Source organism: Marmota monax, unplaced genomic scaffold (assembly GCF_021218885.2).
Source record: "Marmota monax isolate L192 unplaced genomic scaffold, Marmota_monax_Labrador192_F-V1.1 WCK01_AAM20220418_F8-fsc00003, whole genome shotgun sequence".
NCBI classification, from domain to species: domain Eukaryota; kingdom Metazoa; phylum Chordata; class Mammalia; order Rodentia; family Sciuridae; genus Marmota; species Marmota monax.
In genome coordinates, this window is record NW_026694084.1 from 18996642 (window position 1) to 19018836 (window position 22195).

The 22195-nt window shown below is 29.8% G+C and overlaps 1 protein-coding gene across 7 annotated transcripts in view; it reads right to left on the reverse strand.

The window, feature by feature from the left end:
- Positions 1 to 22195, reverse strand: part of Csmd3 (CUB and Sushi multiple domains 3) — a 1151628-nt gene that overhangs the window by 84667 nt on the left and 1044766 nt on the right. For all 7 annotated transcript variants that reach the window (XM_046464911.2, XM_058585685.1, XM_058585684.1 and 4 more), the window contains 5 exons: positions 14040 to 14156; positions 11837 to 12046; positions 8734 to 8922; positions 7847 to 8024; positions 6838 to 6983 (listed from right to left, as the gene is read on the reverse strand). In XM_046464911.2, the coding sequence (XP_046320867.1) occupies positions 6838 to 6983; positions 7847 to 8024; positions 8734 to 8922; positions 11837 to 12046; positions 14040 to 14156 (840 nt within the window). The remainder of the gene's footprint in view (positions 1 to 6837; positions 6984 to 7846; positions 8025 to 8733; positions 8923 to 11836; positions 12047 to 14039; positions 14157 to 22195) is intronic.

The window sequence follows — 22195 nt, forward strand, 5'->3', positions numbered from 1 at the left end:
CTGAACATCAAACAATGAAAGGCAATGGGGGAGGGAAGAGGGGAGGGAAAGGGGAAGTTCTGAGGACTGAACAATGAAGTTCTGAGGACATCAAACAATGAAACCCTTTGAGGACAGTGTTCTATATTGAAATTTGAAAGGAAGTCAGGTCTTTAGATTGTGTGAGAAAAGGGGTCACATCTTAAAAAGTAATGTGATTTATATTTTATACAAAATCTGTCCTCATTTGCAGCAGTCTCTTTAAGGTTAAGATTTTGCAGAGTTAAATATACTGTTCCCAAATATAACATTTATTGTAAAAATAACATAAGTTTAAAAGATGACCTAAAAGATATCACAGACCTTTTATATACAGTACTTGAAAATAATGAGTCATCATTATGTTCTGTATTAGTAACATAAGTTACTAATACAGAACAATGAAGAATACAAATTACTGAATCATATTATAGTAGTCCCCACTTATCAATGGGAGATACAACCTAACATCCCCTTAGTAGATGCCTGAAACCATATATAATAGAAAGTCCTATAAATATGTTTTTCCTATAAGCATATACCTATGATAATTTTTTTCACAAACTAGGCAGAGTAAGACATTACCAAGATTAACTAAAAATAAAAGAACAATTATGAATTTATATTGTAAAATTTTCCTACACCTAGGAGAGCCAAAAACCTCCACCAAAAGTTTGCTATAGCTAGTAAACAAATTCAACAAAGTAGCAGGTTACAATATCAGCATAAAAAAAAAATCAATAGTTTTCCTGTAAACCAAAAATAAATTTGCTGAAAAATAAAGCTGAAAAACAATTCCATTTACAATAAACTCAACAAAGTAAAACAATAAAATACTAGGAATAAATCTATCCAAGGAGGTGAAAGACCTATATAATGAAGAAAACTATACAACATTGAAGAAATCAATTGAAGATGACCCCAGAGGATGGAAAGACCTCCCATTTTCATGGTTAGGCAGAATATGTTGCTTAAAATGACCATACTATCAAAAGCAACGTACAGATTCAATGCAATACCCATCAAAATGACATTCTTTACCAAACTAGAAAAAAACAGTCTTAAAATTCATTTTGAAGAATAGAAGACCCAGAATAGCCAAAGCAATTCTAAGCCAAAAACTGAATGCTAGAGGCATCATAATACCTGATTTTAAATTATACTACAGAGCTATAGTAAACTGCATTGAATAATAAATGACATTATCTTTTCCTCATAAACATATACCAATGGTACAAAATAGAGCACACAAAGACAAACCCAGACATCTACAGTCATTTGATCCTTGAAAAAGATGCCAAAAACATAAATTGGGGAAAAGACAACCTTTTTATGAAATGGCTGGGAAAGCTGGTATTCCATAAGTAGAAGAATGAAACTAGAGCCTTTATCTCTCATTCTGCACAAAACTCAACTTTAGAGGGATCAAAAAGACCTAGGAATTAGAACAAAAATTATGAAACTCCTAAGAAAATGTAGGATCAGTACTCCAGCAAATCATCCTAGGCAATGACTTTCTCAATAGGACCTTTAAAGCTCAGGAAATAATTCCAAGAGTTAATAAACAGAATGGCAACAAATTAAAAAGCTTCTGCACAGCAAAGGAAACAATTAGGAATGTGAAAAGAAAACATACGGAATGTAAGAAAACATCTGCTAGTTACTCTTCTGACAAATAATAAATATCTAGAATATTAAAGAATTAAAAAAAACTTAACACCAAATACTAACCCAAATAATAATTAGATCAATGAAATGAACAGACGTTTCTCAAAAGAAGAAATACAAGTGGCCAATGAATATATGAAAAAATGTTCAACATCATTAGTAATTAAGAAAAATGAAAATAAAAACTGCAAATAAATAGTGGAAAGATTGGTAGAGTGTAAGAAAGGCAATGGGAGAGGGAAGATGGGAGGGAAAGGGGAAGTTCTGAGAACTGAATTAGAACAAATTATATTCTATACTTTTATAATTATGTCAAAATGTATCCTAATATTATATGGAACTAAAAATAACCAATTAAAAAACTATACTGAGATTTTATCATTTTATCCTTCAGATACCAGTCAAAATAGCAGTCATTAAGAATACCTATAATAAAAAATACTGGGAAGGATGCAGATAAAAAGGAGTACTTTATGCTATTGGTGGAATTGTAAATTATATAACTTATGTGGAAATCAGTACAGAGGTTCCTCAAATGATTAGTTATGGAAGCATCACATGACTCAGCTCTACTGCTCCTCAGTATTTATACTAAATAATTAAAGTCCTCATACTATAGTGAGACATGCATACCCATGATTACAGCAGCACAATTCACAATAGCCTAGGTGTCCACCAATGGATGAATGGATAAAAAAAAAATGTGGTATATATACACAATGGAATATTAAAAAATATAAAATTATGACATTTGCAGGAATATGGATGGAACTTGAGACCACTACATTAAGCAAAATATGCAAAACTCAGGTCAAGAATCTTATGTTTTCTTTCATATGTAAAAACTGAAGAGGAAAAAGAAAAAGGGAGATCAGTAGAGGAAACGAAACAGGGGGTGGGAGGAGGAAAAGGAGGGGGAAATGCCGGAAAGTGATATTGACCAACTTATATTGTTGTATTGTGAGTATGTATGAATATGTAACAACAAATACCATCAACATATGCAACTATCATGTACCAATAAAAATGTGAAAAGAGAAAAATAAATAAGAATTATTAAAAAACTTGTGCATTACTTATTTTTGGAATTTTGCATTTAATATCTTCTGATCGCAGTTGACCATGGATAACTAAAACTTCAGAAAGCAAAACTCAGATAGAGTGAAACACTGAAGAAACTGTCTAATTTCTTAGACAATTGTCTAAGAAAATCTTTTGGTAGACAAATTGAGTTTCCCTAATTCTCCAATAATTAAAAAAGAGGAGATCCTGGAAATGGATTTACACATCTTACAATGGACTTACACATCTTAAGTTAATAACCATATATTCCTACTGTATTCTCCAGGTTATATTGGTTGGTATAAGTTGACTCCAATAAAACTCATTTTTTTCTTGGCACAGAAACCAAATCATATGTTGAAAACTATAAAGACCACACTGAGTTGTGGTAAATCAAATGATGTACTATTATTAGCTGGTAGGTCTTTCAGAAGAGAAGCATCAAGAAATTTGAAGGTGCAACTCATAATCAGGAATGGTATTTTCTAGGAAATAAGGTGACACCGCATCTTGCTTAAAAGGAAAATCATTTTGGCTAAAATTTTAGTGAAAAATTAAGTTTACATAACATCAAATATACTATATTCATGAGATAATGCCTGCTTAGGACACAGCCTATCACTTGGTAAGAACCAAATAAATTTAGGCAATTATTGTATTCTTGTTGTTTTCATTTTTCAAACAGAAAAGCTTTGGAAATCAGTAGACCTATTTATATCTCTGCACAATTTCTATTCTAGGCAGCCTTTGTTTTATTAATTCTGTGACTTTATGCTGGTTACTTAATTTTTCATTCAGATCTTTCATTAGCAAAATGGCAATACTAATAGTTACCTTATGGACTTCTTATGAAAATTAGCAATAATATATGGAAAGCACCTAGCAGAATGTCCAGCATATTAAATTTTCAGTATATGGCGGCTATCACTATTATAGTGAATATTACATAAAGTCACTGTCTGAAACAATTCCACTAAAATGCATTTTGTATAATTTGCTTTCAGGGGGTCATTAATTAGAATTGAGCATTATTATTCATTATGTCAGCCCCATCTTGATATTTTAAGGAATAACAATAATGGCAATAAAGAGAAAGACAAAAACATTTCTTCAAATGAAAAAAAATGGGACATTTGAGGTAAAGTACCTCAACCTTCATACCTTTCCTTTTTTTTTTCCTTTCATTACACAGAACTTTAGTTTGCAAAGTTCTTTTTTTTTTTCCTTTGCAATACTGGGGACAAAGCTTTTTATGAATGTTATTTTGATCATGAAAGACAGAAGATAGCATTTTATAAAAGAAGACTAGCTTGTTCTCATATTGGAAGTCAGTTAGACAGGGGAAACCATTTTTTTTTCTTTTCAAGAACACTAAAAATAAAGTAAGTAAAACCTAAATGATAAATATGACTTTACAAAAATACATGAAAAGCTTGAACTGTCAAATTTATAAAATAAACAACTTGTTGAAAAACTCACTTTTGACTTACAGATGGAGCATAACAAAAGTAACAAATGAATTAGTAGAATTTAAACAAAACTGGGTGAAAAAGTAATCTATTCCAAGTTTAGGCATACATCATCACTTAAAATAAGTGTTATATAATGAATTATCTACCTGGCTTACCTATCAAAAAATATTAAATGACTTGGCTAATATTTCACTCATGAGAGTTCACTTTGAAATGGGAATTGATAAGTAAGACTGAGTGAAGGTCATAATAAGGCAACTTAAGTCTGACTTAATGTAAACATAAAGCATTCTAGAAAAGGTGAGTCAGAATGAAACCAGCACTTTAGCAAACATTTTATTACATTCAGAGGAATTTAAGGTATTGATCAATTTTTAACATGAATTCTATATTTCCAAATTTTCAAGTTGTTTTAAGGTTTGGGTAAAATCACAGATATGGGGTTTAAGCATTCATTAGGCTTCTGGCATTTAAGCATTTAAGATCTGGCATTGTGTTTTATTATAAAATCTGAAGTATAAACATAAATGAAAATAAATCCACTATTATAAAATCTAAAATGTGAAACAAGATATGATATGGAAGCAAATATTACTAAACATCTATTTTTTTCAGGCATTATGTGATCTGTACATTATTTATTGTCTCCAATTCTTTAACATATATAATAGTAACAGTGATATTAATTTTTAGGATTGTGCTATACAAAATTGTTAATACTTAATATTTTTACCAATAATTTCATATGAATTAACATAATATATGCCAGTAACTGGAATAAATTATATACGTACAGTATCTCATTTTAGCCCCTCAACAATCCATTCATGCTGTTTATCAGCTGAGGAAAGTGAAGACCAAAGGATAACTTGTCCAAAGTCAACTGGAAAAAAAGTACTAAGCATATATTTGATCTACTTTATCCCTAAGCTATTCTATTTATGTTGAACATAACCCAAAAGCAAGTTGCAAAAGTCAAATGAAAAGAATGATAATATATGTTTGTATAGTCACATGCATCCACATAAATCTACATTCATATTTATGTAGTTATGCATAAGTCTGTCACCCACATATTTTCTAAACAGATTTCATGCACAAATGCTGACATCTTTTCTTCTGACAATATTTTCACTTCGAAATGCCTCCTAAATTTTGTAAGAACTTAACACTTCATATAAAATTATCTTATGGATATTTATAGTCCATCAATGAATAGTCTCTTCTTTATGACTTATTTAGGCAGTATACAAAATAATAAAAATTTAGGCAGAGATTCATGAAGAAAGAACCCAATTCATTCATTTATCTTTTGATCTTAATGGTTATTTACTGGCTCCAGAATTATGATCATCAATCAAGTAAAAATGCTATTGTTTCAGTATTAGGCTGTAACTATAAACTACCAGCATCAATGATCAATTCATCAGAAAAAAAAGATAAAAAGAGTTATTAAAGAAATAAACAGCCCCACAAAAAGTTGACTTGTATACCCTACTTTCTAATTGGCTGTGCTGTGATCACATTCAGTTCTGCTGGCTATGGGTCACTAAGGAGACACTAATTAGATACCATCTAACTGGCTGACAAATACTGAGACTAAAGAACTCAAATGTTTTATAGTAAATTCTCTATTTCTATACCAATATGTTTTAATGATTTGGAAGACAATAACATTTGACATATCATTGCTCTTGGAATATCAGCTTTGAGTCTAAAAATTCATTACTTCATTTTAAAAAGATCATGTTGTATAGCAGTGTAATGGACATGGCATATATTCATCTTCAAATTTTCATATAACTGGTAAATTTAGTAGATTATTGGTTCAGTGAAATACAGCATTTGTATAAAGGTTATTTGAGGCAGAATGTGTTTTTTTTTTTTTATTAAACTACAGTTACACTCAATAAAGGGATGTAACCAGGTAAATGAACATTTTCTTATTTAAGATGGAATATAATCAATTTGGGATAAAGGAAATAAAGAAACACCTTTGTAAAACCCTCTCAATGTCCTTTCAAAAAGTTAATGTTATGAAGGTAGAACCAAGAACAATTCTATATAAAGAACTTAAATTGAGACTCCATAAATTATTCCACAGGAGTAGAAGCTATGAACTTAATGAACTGGAATAGTCAGTTAAAATGCTAAGATTCCAGAATAGATACACTTTTGAAACAAGATTATAAATGAATGAGTTATGTGATCCAAAGCATAAAGACACTGGATGTTAATTTTAGAAAAATTCACAGCAGGTTGAATAGATTAAACATTTTTCACAGAAAAAGTCTATTGATGTCTCCAAATTACATGCAATAAAATATGAACAGCTGGTTCTATTTTATTGGTTTCCATGCAAAAAATTATTATTTTCCACTGGGTAATTACTGACTGATTTATTATCTATATCCATGGGCTCATATTTTAATATCTCTATATACATAGTAGAGGTCATCCTTTGCAAGTTAGTGTATTTGGAATGCTGAAGTGACAATGTGTCAAATTTTAATATCTTTCAATTACTGGTTAAAAATGTATTGCATTCATGTTTTTTTTTTCTCTAGGACAAGTTAAACAGCATCAAATAAAAGAGAAACACTTAGATAATACCAACCATGATAACTGAGCACAAAAAAGCCACTTGTTGTGAAATCACTGTGGAATTTGATTAGGATCTGATTTGAAGTGCTGTAGACTGATTCCAAGGCAGTGTTTCCGCTGAACTGCCCAATTTGAGGTGAATTTTGGTCAGGTCCATCCCTAATAGGAGAATGGAGAAGGAGGTGAGATTAAGATTAGTTTTTTGGAGAGTTTTAAACTAAGCTTAATGAAAGTATTTTTTATACTTATATTACTATTTTAACAATAAAGATGAAACTGATAAAATAATCAATAAGCAACAAAACATTGGTATATTTTATTACTATATAGGTGATAACATATTTTAGAATGTAGAATATAAAAACAGATCAGTCTTCTACCTCAGTGAAATACACCTATATTCATTGTGATCAATACATGGTGTTTGGTTTTTGACCAAAAGATTTTCTTAAATGCTTCAGAATTGCCACCCTTTCATTTTCTTCAGCAACAATCTCAAAAGTCACAGATGGTTAGATTTAGAATTCAGACAGTAGTTTTGTTTGGCAATGAGTCAGAAATCTCTTCACTTTTAAATGAAGTTTTAATTGATATTGATAGAATAATAATATGCAATTATACTATTTTATAATAAATTGTTATGATGGTAATTAAATAGCTATATTAAATAATTGTGATTTGAATATAGACTCTTGAACTTTATCAGTTTTTGTAAACAAAGAACCTTTTAAAACTAACTCTGTTAATTGTCTGTTTTAGCACATTAATAATGATAACTTTAAATCTCTTTAATCTATGAAGCTTTTGTTCTACAATATTTAGCTAACTCATGAGGCAGATAAGCCAAAGTCTACTTCTATTGTTTTCTCATTTTGCAAAAACACATACTGTCACCTTCATTTACTCACACCAACTTAAATATCAGATGGGAATTTGTAACAGAGGATTGTGATATATTTTCATCCTACCTCGTTTTGCTCTTAATATAGTTGAATCAATCAATAACAATGGTCCTTGCTTACCATACAGTAATGAAATCATAGATTGGTTCTGTTTGAAGGACAGTAAAATTGATGTAGATTCCATTCCCAGGGGGTACTCTTACAAGCCAGAAGCAATCTTGAAAGTTTGGATATTCATCTGGATACCCAGGAGAATAAATAGTGCCATTCATTGCAGTTATATTCCCACCACAAAGAGCTATGGAAAAAGACATAAAATCAAATGTTAAAAAATAACAATAAACAGAAAATGAAGAAAACAACAAATATATAGTATTTCTTATGTAGTATAAGTTATGTCTGTTTTGTGTTTTTTACTTTACAGTATATAAAATGAAGTTGGCAAAATGGAAAACAATATAGTACAACTTTGTTTCTCAATATGAGGTGTGCTATATGTTTGCTATCATTAATCATCACAAAATTGGTAATTTATATTTTCTGTTCTTTTTTTAATACTTTATATCAATGCAAACTCTTTGATATTTTTATATCATATCATGTATATGTATAATGCCTTACAAGAGGTTCAAGGCCTTTACATTTAAAACATTTTTTTATGGGAAGGAACTCAAATTTAGTAGTGGTATCTGGGCTATTAGCTTATAATAATGACTATTAAATACATCCACATGCACAACTCCATACACACAAAAGAAAATTTCTAAAGTGTTAGTTGATTTTATTTTCATTCCAATGGGGAAGGTTAAGACCCCTGTCAATACTGATAAAACCAGTTATTTATTAAGGAGCTTTAGGTTTGGTTTTCTTTGATTAATTCTTCAACTGAAAAGGAGACTATGTATGTAGCATACTATTGGAAGAAGAAGACAAGGAAGAATGTCAATGCAAGAATTACTGAACACAATTGTTTATCACGAAAAGATAGCTTCAATTTAGAAACATACCTTCACACCTTGGAAGTTGATGATTCCAGTTACGACTGACTCCATGAAGGCATGTGAGAGCTGAATTTCCAATTAGTGTGTATCCTGGGAAGCATTCAAATGAAATGGTTTGACCCACAGTAAAATCATTGCCAATCACAAAACCATTTCGAAATGGGCGTGGATCAGGACAGCTTTGCAATTGATAAGCTAGAAAAAATAATGAAGACATTATCTTTTCTGAATTTCAGAGACCATAGATGAATAGTATTAGCAACTTATGAACATATGTGATGCTGCTTATAGTTAGTTATAAATAGTAATTATTATTTATAATAAATGCTGTTAAAGACAGTGATAAGAATTTCTTCTAATAGCTGTAATTTTCATATTTAAATGTTAGTACAATTTATAAAAAATGAATCAGTTTCTTCACCCATTTGTGCTATCTAAATTATAAACCTGAATGAAAATGTAAACTCCTCCTAGAGTCATAATTTTAATCAAACATATTCTGATTTTCTTCATTAGAATGCAATTGCTTCTTGGTTATGTTGCATGAACACAGAATAAAATAAGTGTAGGTATAAGTCAAATTCTGAGCCTTCTTAAAATTTTTAGATTTTTTTTCTAAAAATAGACCTCAATATCCCTCTGTTAGATTTCTTCAGAGACTCATTTAGTAAAATAAAGTTCTAGGAAAAATTTTCCTCTAGTAGAAACTAAACTTTGTATATCTATTGTTGTGATTTTTGGTACTGAGGCATAACTGTTTATTTGTTCATACTCCTCTTGTTTTATATTCTATATGAGATAAGAGTTGCTATTTTGTTGTTGTTGTTTATCACTGTATCCTAAAGCCTTGCTCATTTCCTTTCACACAGTATGTACTTGATAAACACTGCTGAATGAATTTAAACTTATGAACATGTTATATACTCACGTGTTTATGACTTTACTATTTAGAAGTTGAAATTTATATTCTAATTAATAGAATTTAAGTGGCTGACAACCAGAAATTATTTTGCTGTAGACCATTAAAATTATATATTCTTCAAATAAAAATTACATTTGAATATGAATAAGTTATCCTATTGTTTATTAAAATATAACTACAATATTTATAACTAGAGGTTTTAGAATGAATAAAATCTTTAAAAATATTAGGTGCTTTTATTCTTAATCTGTCTCTCACTTTAAGTAATGATCCATACACTAAAATATGTCAGACCCAATGTAAGGCCAATACATATAATTTTATCATTGGGGGTTGGGACATATTATTCTATTAAATAATCCCTTTAAATTTTCAATGATATTTAAATAAGCATTTTAATAGAAAGGGACTCAGACAAATGTATGATCCTACAAAAATTCATACAATGTTCTTGTCTGTATTCTTTCCAGCTTAATAAAGAAAGTGTAGGAACCAGATTTTAAATGTTCAAAACAAAAGTTCTCATCCTAGTATTACATACAACATAGGACTTAATAAACCTAATATTTCTAGTAATATCACTAATTTTGCAATCACGTTTTTCATTAGAAGGGAATACTTAATTGTATACTATGCATTTTTATAAAATTCAGACTGCTCTAAAAGTCTACACAATATCAATCAAAAAATAAATTAGTAAGTTATATAGATTCATATATAACTATACACATAACATCAACTTCTTTAAAATTCCATTAAAGAAAATAGTTTTAAATTTTATGTGATTCATAAATTGTATCTAGTCATTGTCATAAACAATGGTTTATGTCAATAATGTTAATGTCAATAACAGTAGAACAATGTTTTCTCTTTTATACTTCTATTATGTCAATAATGATTTTTTTCAAGGAAAAACTAACAAATAAAAAGTTTAAATTCTAGTTTCACATCATTTGAATAACATTACTTTGAGTGGCAGAAGCAAAATGAGGGTAGGAAAAAGAAAATGAAGCCAATATAAGTGAACAGCAGAGCTTGGCATAGGATGGTTAAATTTCTAGAGGGCATTACAACTATGATTTTGAGCCTTCATGCAACAAAGAAAAAGAGTAAATCTTAGTTATCCTATTCTGTTTAAAATGATTATTATTTTCTTTTAATATAGGTAATTCCATACTAAGAGGTGGTAGAGATGACTCCTAGTGTTCTTATGTTCTAGGCACTTCAGATACATCAATGAATAATACCAAGTCCTTGTTCTCAGGGAGCTTACATTCAAAAGTATCACAAGCTCATAAAGTCCTTTAATAATCAGGCAGATATGCAACAAAATTTCAAGATGCTTTGATTAATTACAGTTGCTAAAGCTACACTGTGTAGAATTTCATCATAACTTTAAATATTTAATTTGAACAGAATTTACTTTTAAGATCAGAAACAATAGCATAATAAAATTGCTAAAATGTACTGCATAATTGTTAATAATACGCATCATGGTATATGCCTTACATGTATTCTATAATACAAAATTAAACATCACATATTTGGAAGGTATGATAACTAGTTATATTATGAAATGAGGGTCAAGACTGATGCTACATTAGATTGAATAGAGACCATCAGCATTTTAGCTTAGCTCTGCCTCAGTGCAAGCCTACATTCAAAAGGGATAAAAATCTTGCTCAAGATCATGCAGCAGCTTTATATGAGACAGTTCTAAGGTAATATGACTATCAAGGTATTTATTTTTTTATTTTCATTGCAATAGAGCAAATCAAGGAATGTGGTTTTATTCTTTCACAAAGTAAAGAAAAAATTTAATGTACAAGAATAATGCTATATCTTTTCAAAATGTTCAATTTGATATAAAAGCAAAGATAAATCTTTGATTTACAGTTTGCCTTGCTTAATTTTCCTGCCTTGCTTAACATGTAACTGTGTATTAACTTAAGGTGAACTCAATCTTTTTTCTCTGGCTATGATTTTCTAAGGCCTCAGAAAGACATCATTTTCCTGTACAGTTCCCTGAGAGCTGCATTATTTAAAAAATCTTCCTTATTGAAGTTTGCCTTGGTTTAAGTCCCTTTCCCTTCTGAGACAGAATTCAGAAAATACTTATATTTGGTTAACGATTTTAAATTGCAAATAGAGCTTAAATAAGTTTTCATTTTTCTTCATTCCTCTCACCTTGATATATAATGTGAAACCCTTGTTTGTTTTGTGAATAGTCACTATGAAAGTACAAGCTGGTTTCATGGGTTGTGCTGAATAAGGAAGATGGTATTTGAGGACCACTAAGCCTGCCAATTACAGTACTAGTTTCTGAGGATCCACTTCTTACTTCCAAGTAATCATGTATAGTTTCTGTGGAAAAATTTACAAACTGGAGGTGTACACCTGGAAAAGAAAAAAAAATATCTAATATTACTTTACTTTTAACCACATTTGACATAAACACACACATACACATGCAGACTCTTATATCAGTATACTTGGATATGCTTCCATCTAGTTGTAGAGGCACACTTTCAAGGTCTGAGCCTTTAGTTTGCTATCTACCCAGAATAATTAGCTTTTCTATGTTTCTTCAATGAGTACCCACTCATTCTAGTCTTCTGGGATTTAATGAACAAATCTACCCTCAATTAATCCCCTCATCATATTCATTAACAGGCTCATGGGATTTGAAAATGCTGTATGGTAATATATTAGTAATGCAAGATTAAGAAAAATTTCCTAAATGCTCCATATAATTGTAATATTCAATATTGGAAATGATATCATTAGAATTAGAAAGGTATAATATCTAAATGTGTATTTATATCTAGCATTAGGATACATTTACTATTTGGAAATTTCTAAATCTAATTTATTTACAGAGAAAATGTGTGAACTCAAGAGATTACCAGAAAAATAATTTAGCTATGTACTATTTGCTCATGGTAATAAGAGTTACACAAACAATTATACATGAAATATATGTTGAATGTATCATTGCTATACAGATCTAACACAGGTTATCCATTTAGATCTACCATATATTCCCAAAATTCCACACTGGGATATATCCAAAGGAATTGAAATCAGTATGTCAAAGAGATATCTGTATAACATGTTCATTGGTTGCAGCATTTTTCATAATAGCCAAGATAAGGAATATACTGTCTAGCAATAGATGAATGGATAAAGATCATTATATATAGATATATACATACATATATATACACACATATATGAGATATATATGTATATGTATTTAGATGTATATGTATATATATATGTATATGCATATATACATATATATATAGACATATAAATATATAGACATAAATATATGGACATATAAATATATATAATGAATAAAGATTATACATATAATGAATTCAGCCTTCAAAATTGAAGAAATAATTATCACTTATGACACATGAATGAACGTGGAAACATTTGTTAAGTGAAATAAGCCAGTAATGAAAACAAAAGTCACATGATCCCACTTTTATGTGGAATCTAAAAGAGGTAAACTTATAGAAGCAGATATTAGGTTGCTGTTCCTGGAGAGTGAAGGGAAGTAGGTATTAGGATACACTAAGTCAAAATGTTTAAAATTTCAATTGGATAGGGGAAAAAAAGTTCAAGAGATCTATTATACAATGTGGTGACTATAATTAATAAATAAAAATGTATTTTCCAAATTGCTAAGAATAGATTTTAAATGTACAAAAAAATGATAAGAATGTGAGGTAATTCATATTAACAAATTTAGCCCTTCTATAGTGTACACATATTTTAAAATGTCTTGTTGTACATAAATACGTACAATATTTTTGTTAAAATAACTAATAAGATAGGTAAGGTTGTAGCTCAGTGGTAGAGCACTTTCCTAGCATGTGTGAGGCTCTGAATTCAATCCTCAGCACCATATATAAAGAAAGAAAGAAAGATGTTGTATCTATCTACAAACAAAAAAAAAATTAAAAATATCATAAAGGTGATTAAGAATTTTAAAGCAAAAAAAAATCAATAAGAGTGCTCATGTATAATGTTATAATTTACCGTGAACATACTTTATATACAGAGTTATGAAAAACTGTGCTGTGGATAATTATGAATGTAATGCATTCCACTATTGTCATGTATGAAAGAAAAAATAACAAATAAGAAAAAAGAGAAAATACCCATATACTTTCAATTAACCAAGTATACAAGTGAAATACATTTGGCTTAAGCAACAATTATTCAAATTTTATCCCTCAATTTATATAATTATAGGTACTCTTAAGCTAAATTGTATTTTGTGAATACTTTGTAAATCTTTTCAAACACTGATACTTTTTAAAAGAATGAATTAGTGACTACTGAAAAATCTCTTATAATTTAATAATATGCATACCAAAACCTATGGGCAACTTGATTGTCCATGTGCAATCTAAACTGCTGGGGTAGTTTCCAGGAAATCCAGGACTGAGGATCACACCACTGAAATCTGACATAGCACCACCACATTGAGCTGCAAAACAATAAAGTTTCCATGTAAGCCAGAGTTGTGGAATAATTTGCTATATTAAAAGCATATTGGAACATTTTAGGTTGTCATCAAGTCTCTGAGTTAAAACTGATATAAATTTGAATATTGTCAACAGTCATTTGCCATTTACCAGTAACCAAATATAATCAATTGGCAATGCATTTTCTAAAATAGCATAAAAGTCATCATATTTCTCTCCTCGGAAATAAGTACAAGTTAAAATAATTTTTGCATGACAAATAACTTCTCATGTGCATTAAATACAATCAAACAAAGAACATATCCCCTTTTCCACAGCCAGCAGTTCATTTCTTTTTTTTTAAGTTCTTCTAGTAATGTTTTGAGTCATTCCAAATATGATATAATTTAGAATAAAATCAAGCCAACTACTTCAGCTTTAAGTGCCATACTCAAGAGAGAATAATTTTCAAGAATTTCCTTCCTTTTCCTTTTTTTGTAAGAAAGGTCAGTAAAGAATTTTAAGGAAAATATCAGTTTCTAATATGTGAGATATTTACATATCAAACATGATACATGTTTTTATTTTATCCTAAAAGAATGAAGAGAAAGAATAGTGAGGTATAAAAAAACCCAAAAGGATGTTATATATTAAAAACAGCAGAATTTATAAACATGCTTGTTTCAGAATCCCTATATATGGGCTGTTGATAGGCTAAGCAAAAATTACAATTATAGAATGTTAAGTTCTTTGTTATGTTTTTACATAGATATTTCACACATATTAAATGCTAATTACATTTGAAGTGATCAATCTTTCCTCTACAGGCATATTTTATCTCATTGAAGAAAGTCTATAAACGTGCATCTGTTAATTGTTAAATAAAGAATCAAATGTCATGACTACATATCAAGTCCAAAAGTAACCTATAGAGAACAGTTATTTACAATTTCATTCATTTATTTCTTGTTAAGAACAAAAAAAGTTACTGAAACTTCAAGTTATATATCACAAAGACAATAGAAATTTTATCAATGTTCTGTACAATATTCAATAACCAGTTTGGCAGCTGTCTTTTACTATTTGAACTGAAGAAATAATGCCTCAAGCAGATTTTACTAGGGAGATACATAAAATCTTAGTGTAACATGCATGACCTTTCTTTCAAATTTTGAATTATCATGAAACTCTGCATAATTCTCTATCCATTAAAATCTCAGTTCATTCATCCTTAAACCAAAAGAATTTTCACTTATATATACTATTAACGTTTACCAATTCATTATTCTAAAATTCAACTGTCCACATACATTCATCATAAAACCTGATAATTAAGAGAGTAATTTTGTCAATCAAAACTATTTTGCCAACACAAGGAGATTTTCCAGTTGAATATGTCATGCAGCATTTGAAGGGACTGTGCATTCTTTAAAAAAAATCAAGCTACGGGCTGGGGTTAGAGCTCAGTGGTAGAGTGCTCACTGGTGAGGCACTGGGTTTGATCCTCAGCACCACATAAAAATAAAATAAAGTTATTGAGTCCACATGTGATTAAAAAATAATTTTTTTTAAAAAAATCAGTTAATTCTAAATCCGATTTCATTTCTATTCTTGTTTTATGTACCAAATCCCTAGTGTATTGGGCTTGAATCTCTGAATACTGTAGACCTATTTGAAGACTATCCTGATTGTCACAAATTCTAGTGCCTAAAAACACTCTTAAACTGATTATCTTAAAAAAATGAAAGTTCTCCAGAGACAAACCAGAAACAATTATTATGACTAATTATGACTGAAATGAGTGTGGTTCCTTGAAAATGCTGTGCTCTTTGTATTTTCCATCATTAGTGCAGAGGTCTTTATATTTACATTTCAAGACTAGGTAAGCTTGAATTCATTTTTAATTTTAAATCTATTCTACACAATGTGTAGACAGTGCCCTGTTTTCTGCATTTAGAAGTATACACAATAAAAATCTGTTAACTCTGTGATTTTTATAATTATAATTATAATGTAACTCTATCCTATCCTTAAAACATTTAAAATAAACCCTTTATGTGCAAAAAAAAATCTGAAAAAATTGAATTTGCAGTTTGCTTTGTTTCGTTCTTAATTTTTAATAAAAGACAAGAGCAATTTTTTTTTTATTTTTCACTCTCACAATTCCAAATCATCGTCCTTCTAATTCTATTTACCCACTCTCTAGATATGATGCTAAAATCCTGTTCTCTGCACTGGCCACCCACCTGGAAATAAAATTTCAAAATCAGAGAGGGAAAAAGGAAAGAGAATTAAGAGTAAACAAATAACAAAAAAAGTAAGAAACTGAAATGATAACCCATGAAAAACACATTAAATAAATACCCAAACAAAACCATTTTTGTGCCTAGATCATTTCTTGTATCATTTCTATTTCATCAATGTGAGCAATTTCACAGGTTCCTATTCCACGAAAGACATTTCCATGTATGTACCTGTGGCTTCCATTCCATGAATGACAATTCCATGTATGTTATCAGTGGCTTCCAAGTAGGCTCCTTTATAGGCCCGTTATATTCTTTTTGTTAAGCACATGACCATACCTTAGTTCTCTAAGATAAAATCATTTGATTCTTCTCTCTACTTTGTATCTAATATCTAAAATAGCTTATGAATTTTCTTTTGTTCCTCCAAAATATCTGGCAGATTGCTTATTTTCTGGTTCACAAATCTGTAACTTTCTTATCTGATGACTAGAGTTTTAACATTGTTTGAATCAGCCTCCTGTCTTCAGTATCTCTTTTCAATATGGCCGTGGTTTCGTTGCAAGTATTTTACATTATCTGCTAAATTGTTCAACATTCAGAAAATGTAAATACATAAATATATAAAAATTAGAAATAGTGTGGTGGTACATGCCTGGAATCCTTGCGAGGACTGAGGATCACAGTCTCAAGCAATTCTGTGAGTTCCACCCTCAAAATAAAAAATAAAGAGGGGCTGGGGATGTGGCTCAAGCGGTAGCGCGCTCGCCTGGCATGCGTGCCCCGGGTTCAAACCTCAGCACTACATACAAACAAAGATGTTGTGTCCGCCGAAAACTAAAAAAAATAAATATTAAAAAAAATAATAAAAAAAATAAAGAAGACTGGGGGTGTCTTTCATTGGTAAAGAATTCCCACATCCAATCCCCACTAGCAAATAAATACATAAGCGAAAATAGAAACAATAGAAAAGAAAGAAAATGCCCTCTAATTTCACCACTCATATTTACATCCCTTTTTCTCTGCATAAATAAATGTGTGTCTAAATTGGTATAATGAAAATAGGATCGTACTGTGAATTGCTTTAAGCCTTTTTATATTTAATTATATACTGCAGGTATTGTCCTCATCATCAAATATTCTATTATAATGATTATTTCTCTTTTAGAAACATCTATTCCATATTACTGGACCCTAAATAATAGGTATTTTTCATTTTAATAGCTACAACTCTTGAGTGCTTTGTGTATTCCAGGTTCAGTGCTAAACACTTTAAACACATTCTCTCCTATAGCTTTCATAGTTACCTATGAGGCAAACATTGTTGCCTCATTTAACAGGTGAAAAAACAGATACTTGAAGAATACTACAAAACTCTTTTACCTAGTGTTGAAATCAGAAAATAGCAATATTGGACATCAAAGTCTGTTGAGTATTCCATATGGTTTCATATAATTTAATCCAAATAATAAAACTTTCTAGTTTGATTTTATGAAATATAACTTCTATTCATTATTTGCCTTTTAATCATACACAATGAAATACAGATTTCATAAAAATGTAGTAAAATTTTATCTAAAAATCACAAAATTTTAAGAAAAATAATTGATTCTAGGTATCTATCAGAATGGAAACAATAACAGAATACTAGAATGTTACTTAAATTGCTACAAACTTCTTTTTTTAATATTTATTTTTTAGCAGTAGTTGGACACAATACATTTATTTTATTTGTTTATTTTTATGTGGTGCTAAGGATGGAGCCCAGGGCCTCACATGTGTTAGGCAAGCACTCTACCGCTGAGCCACAACTTCAGCCCTACTACAAACTTCTAAAAGTAGTTTGACAATAGTTATTAAAGTTTTTAAACAATTATATGAAATGATATAATTAATCTAGGTAAAATTCTAAGCAAACAAATAGATATATATAAAAGCATCTGAAAAACATTTATTTAGTATTACGTTTGAAAGTAGAAAAAAATGAGACTCTAATACAAGTTAGATAATTATAGGCTCAGCTCTAGGAAGTTATTTTGAAAATATGTTATGGAATTAGAAATTTGTATAAGTTAATATTAAGAAAGAAAACATAAATATGCATATGTTGTAGCAACCCAAATCTTTATATTGTCCATTTTACAATATTATCTATCAGATGCCTATTTGAGAATCATAGTAGATGATGGGGTATAGTAATGAACAAAAAACTGAACTCTTGTTTCTCATATCATAAAAATAAACATAATTTATTTTGTTCTTTGTACTTCTATAATATCAATTTTATTTATTTATTTATTTATTTTTTTAAATAGGACCAAGATTTTAATACATCTTTAGGCATTGAGAGATTATAAAAATATGATTATGAAAACAAACTAAAGGCAGGAAAAACAGAGCAACAAAACAACAAGACAAATTTAATAATCACATTCACTAATATAATTACTGAAGTTTAAAATAATATATTGACATGAATTTAGGGAACACATTGAAAGAATAAGTCATGACCAACAGGAGGTTTCTCTAGGAATGCAAAGTAGTTTAATGTTAGAAAAATCTGTTATAGCAATTAACTACTGTAACAACTCAGATTACAAAGTAAATTACCTAGGTGTTTAATGAAGCTTTATATTATTAATCATCTATTTTTTTTTTCTCTTTTGGGTGGTGCTGGGGATTGAACCCAAGGTTTCTTCCATGCTAGGCAAACACCCTACCACTAAGTTATACCCTTAGCCCCTATAATCCGTGATTAAAAGCAAGATTGAAATACAAATAGAATGACCATTAATGTAATCAAAATTTGTATCATAAAAATTTATACTATACCTAGTATCAAACTGGTAAAAACATTCTTATTAAAGTGAGGGAAAATCCCACGATTATATTACTAAACATTTTCTGAAAATAATCATCACATAAAAACTCTTTTAACAGGTTGATCTTATGATACATATCATCCTAAGAGAATAAAAAATTACAATTGTGAACAACATAAAAGGCAACTTAGTGCCTAATTAATAACAAAATTCAGTAATTTAGATAAAAGTGCAGTAAGGAAAACAGTCAAGCTTGACAGGGTACTAAACCTTGTAACTGTCTAGTAATTGAGACAATTTGGAACTGAAAATTAATAAACAGTCAATGAAATAGATTAGGGGTTCCAGGAAGGGACTTGACATGTGTTAAGTTAAACCTTTAATCTGACATGGAGACGCTTTTTAAATCACTGAAAAAATTATATAACTCAAAAGATGTTTCTAAGGCATGTGACTATTAATTTAGAACAAAATTAATCTACTCATACAAAAAAAATACAGGTGAAGAAAGGACTTAATTGTGAAGGAAGCCCATTGTAGAAGGAAAGGAGTAAGAAAAATTTAAGTAGCTTGAAGTGAGGAATGCCTACCTAACTCCAGAACCCATTAAGTAAAAAACTGATAAATTTAAAGTCATGAAATTTAAATGTAAATATGATAAATAAGCATAAACAAAAAATCTGTAAATTGTAAAAAGTTTTTTACATGTATAACAAACAAAAGTCCAGTTTTCATAATACATTATGAGCACTTGCAAATCTGTAAAAAAAGGAAAAGTTGATGTTCCAAAATAGGCAAAAGACACAAATAGGACATAAAATGGCTAAGAGGGAAAAGATGTTCAATCTCAGTCTGAAATCAATATATGAATAACATGAAAACAAAACAAGTAAAGAATATTTTACCAATTAGATCAAAGTTTGATAACAAAAACTTTAGATAATATCTATTTCTGGAGAGGAAACACTTTCTTCTTTGAAAGTGGAAGTGGAAGTTGGTATAATGTTTTGAGACAACTTGACAACAGCTAACAGAAATTTAAATATGCATACAATTTGGTACAACAATTTCTATGCTCTGAGCTTAGCCCATTTTGAATGTAAAATCAGTAGAACTTGATGATGGATTGGAAATAAAAGTGTAAGGGGAAAAAAAGATGTTGATAATAGTTCTTGGGCTTCTGTCTTGTACAACTAGCTAGGTGGTGGTCTTATTCCCTGGGAAGTGGATGCTGATGAAGATGAGAACATGAGTTTTTCCACACACTGAGTTTGAATTGTATTTGAAACTTCCAAGAGAGGATAGGCATTTAGATGTAGAGGTTTGGAGTTTGGAGAAAAGGTCTGGAGTGGGTAAATTTACCTATAAGTTGTTATTGCATGTGATCACTCTTGGGTGGGAAAAGGAGTATAGACCCCAGCTTTACGAGACAAACACTGAACAGTGACTAGGAAAGAATATGGTGGCAAAGAAACTGAAACGTAATAGCGAGATTTGGGAGGAAAATCGGGAAATGTGCTCTTCCCTGCAGAGTCCTCTGTCTTCAGGACTCTTCTGGAAACTTTTAATATGGAAGCTCTTCCTTTGATTTAAATATTACAATGGACAGATCTGGTTTTACCACCTCTTTATTAAAGCTTTTCTGTTTTCTTTGCTGACTCTCCTTCCCCTTTGCTAAACAAATGTGAACATGCGAGAGTTTCCCCCTCAGAGATTTTCACATATTTCTCTTCCCTACATGATTTCCTCCACTTCTGCAATTTCATAAAACCTTTAAATTGACAACTTTCACAAATATGTCTCTGATACTTATCTCTGACTTCAGAAGGACAATCAAGATCTCATCCATTTTCTCTACCAATCTCATATAATTATACCACACTAGCATGACAATTATGAAGCTTAAAATATTGCCACTTTTTATTAAAAAATAAAGGTCTGCTAATGTTAAAACATAGAAATGGATCAAAAGAATATAAAATTAAACATATAGTTCCTTGTCCTAGAGAGTTTTGTATGAATAATTCCAGAAAATTTCTATACAAATATAAAAAAATATATATATACCCAACACATTTTTACTTTAATACAAAGTAGCATTCATGGCCTGCACATTATCTTGGTGTTCACACATTTACTACAACTTAGACATCTTTCCATATCAGTAAATGAAGATGTCTCATTTTTTATTGTTCTGCTATGCAAATGAACCCCAATCTGCTTAGCCAATTCTGTTCTGATATTTAGTTTGTTACCATTTTTCATAGTTATAACAATAATGCAATGAACATACTTTCATGTAATTTTTAATCTATAATATCAATTTTTATACTCAATACATACACACAAGACTCATTTACATAGTATACTAACATTTGCAATCAACATCAACTTTGCATATAAATGTTCACAATAAGGAACTATATTTGTATGTGTAGTTTTTCAATTGGCACAGTATACATTTATAAATTACATATAATACCTAAAAATATTACCTTTAAAAATATCACCCATCATAAGTCTGAGGGCTTTCCATATCTTTGCCATTTAAAAATAATTACTCTTAATATAATTTTCTAATACTTTCCACATAGAATTATGTACAATGTCATAGCTATTATAGACTAAATTTGTATGGTGAAGTCCTAACTAGCCCCTGTGTGACTTTATTTGGAAACAGGGCCTTTAGGGAGGTAATTAATGTTGAATGAGGCCAATTCTATTGGACTGGCTCAACTTAACAGGAAGAGACATCAACAGTGTCGAAGAAGGAAAACCATGAGAAGACTCAGGAGGAGGTAGCCATAAGTAGTGCAAATTCTTTTGCTTGTGTCTTTTTACAACCCAGAAAGGGATATCTTCTTTTTCCATGTATCTTAATTATGCTTAATTATAAAATTCTATGTAAAACTATAGGAGATATTGAAGATAGGAGGCTGATTCAAACAATGTTAAAACTCTAGTCATCAGATAAGAAAGTTACAGATTTGTGAACCA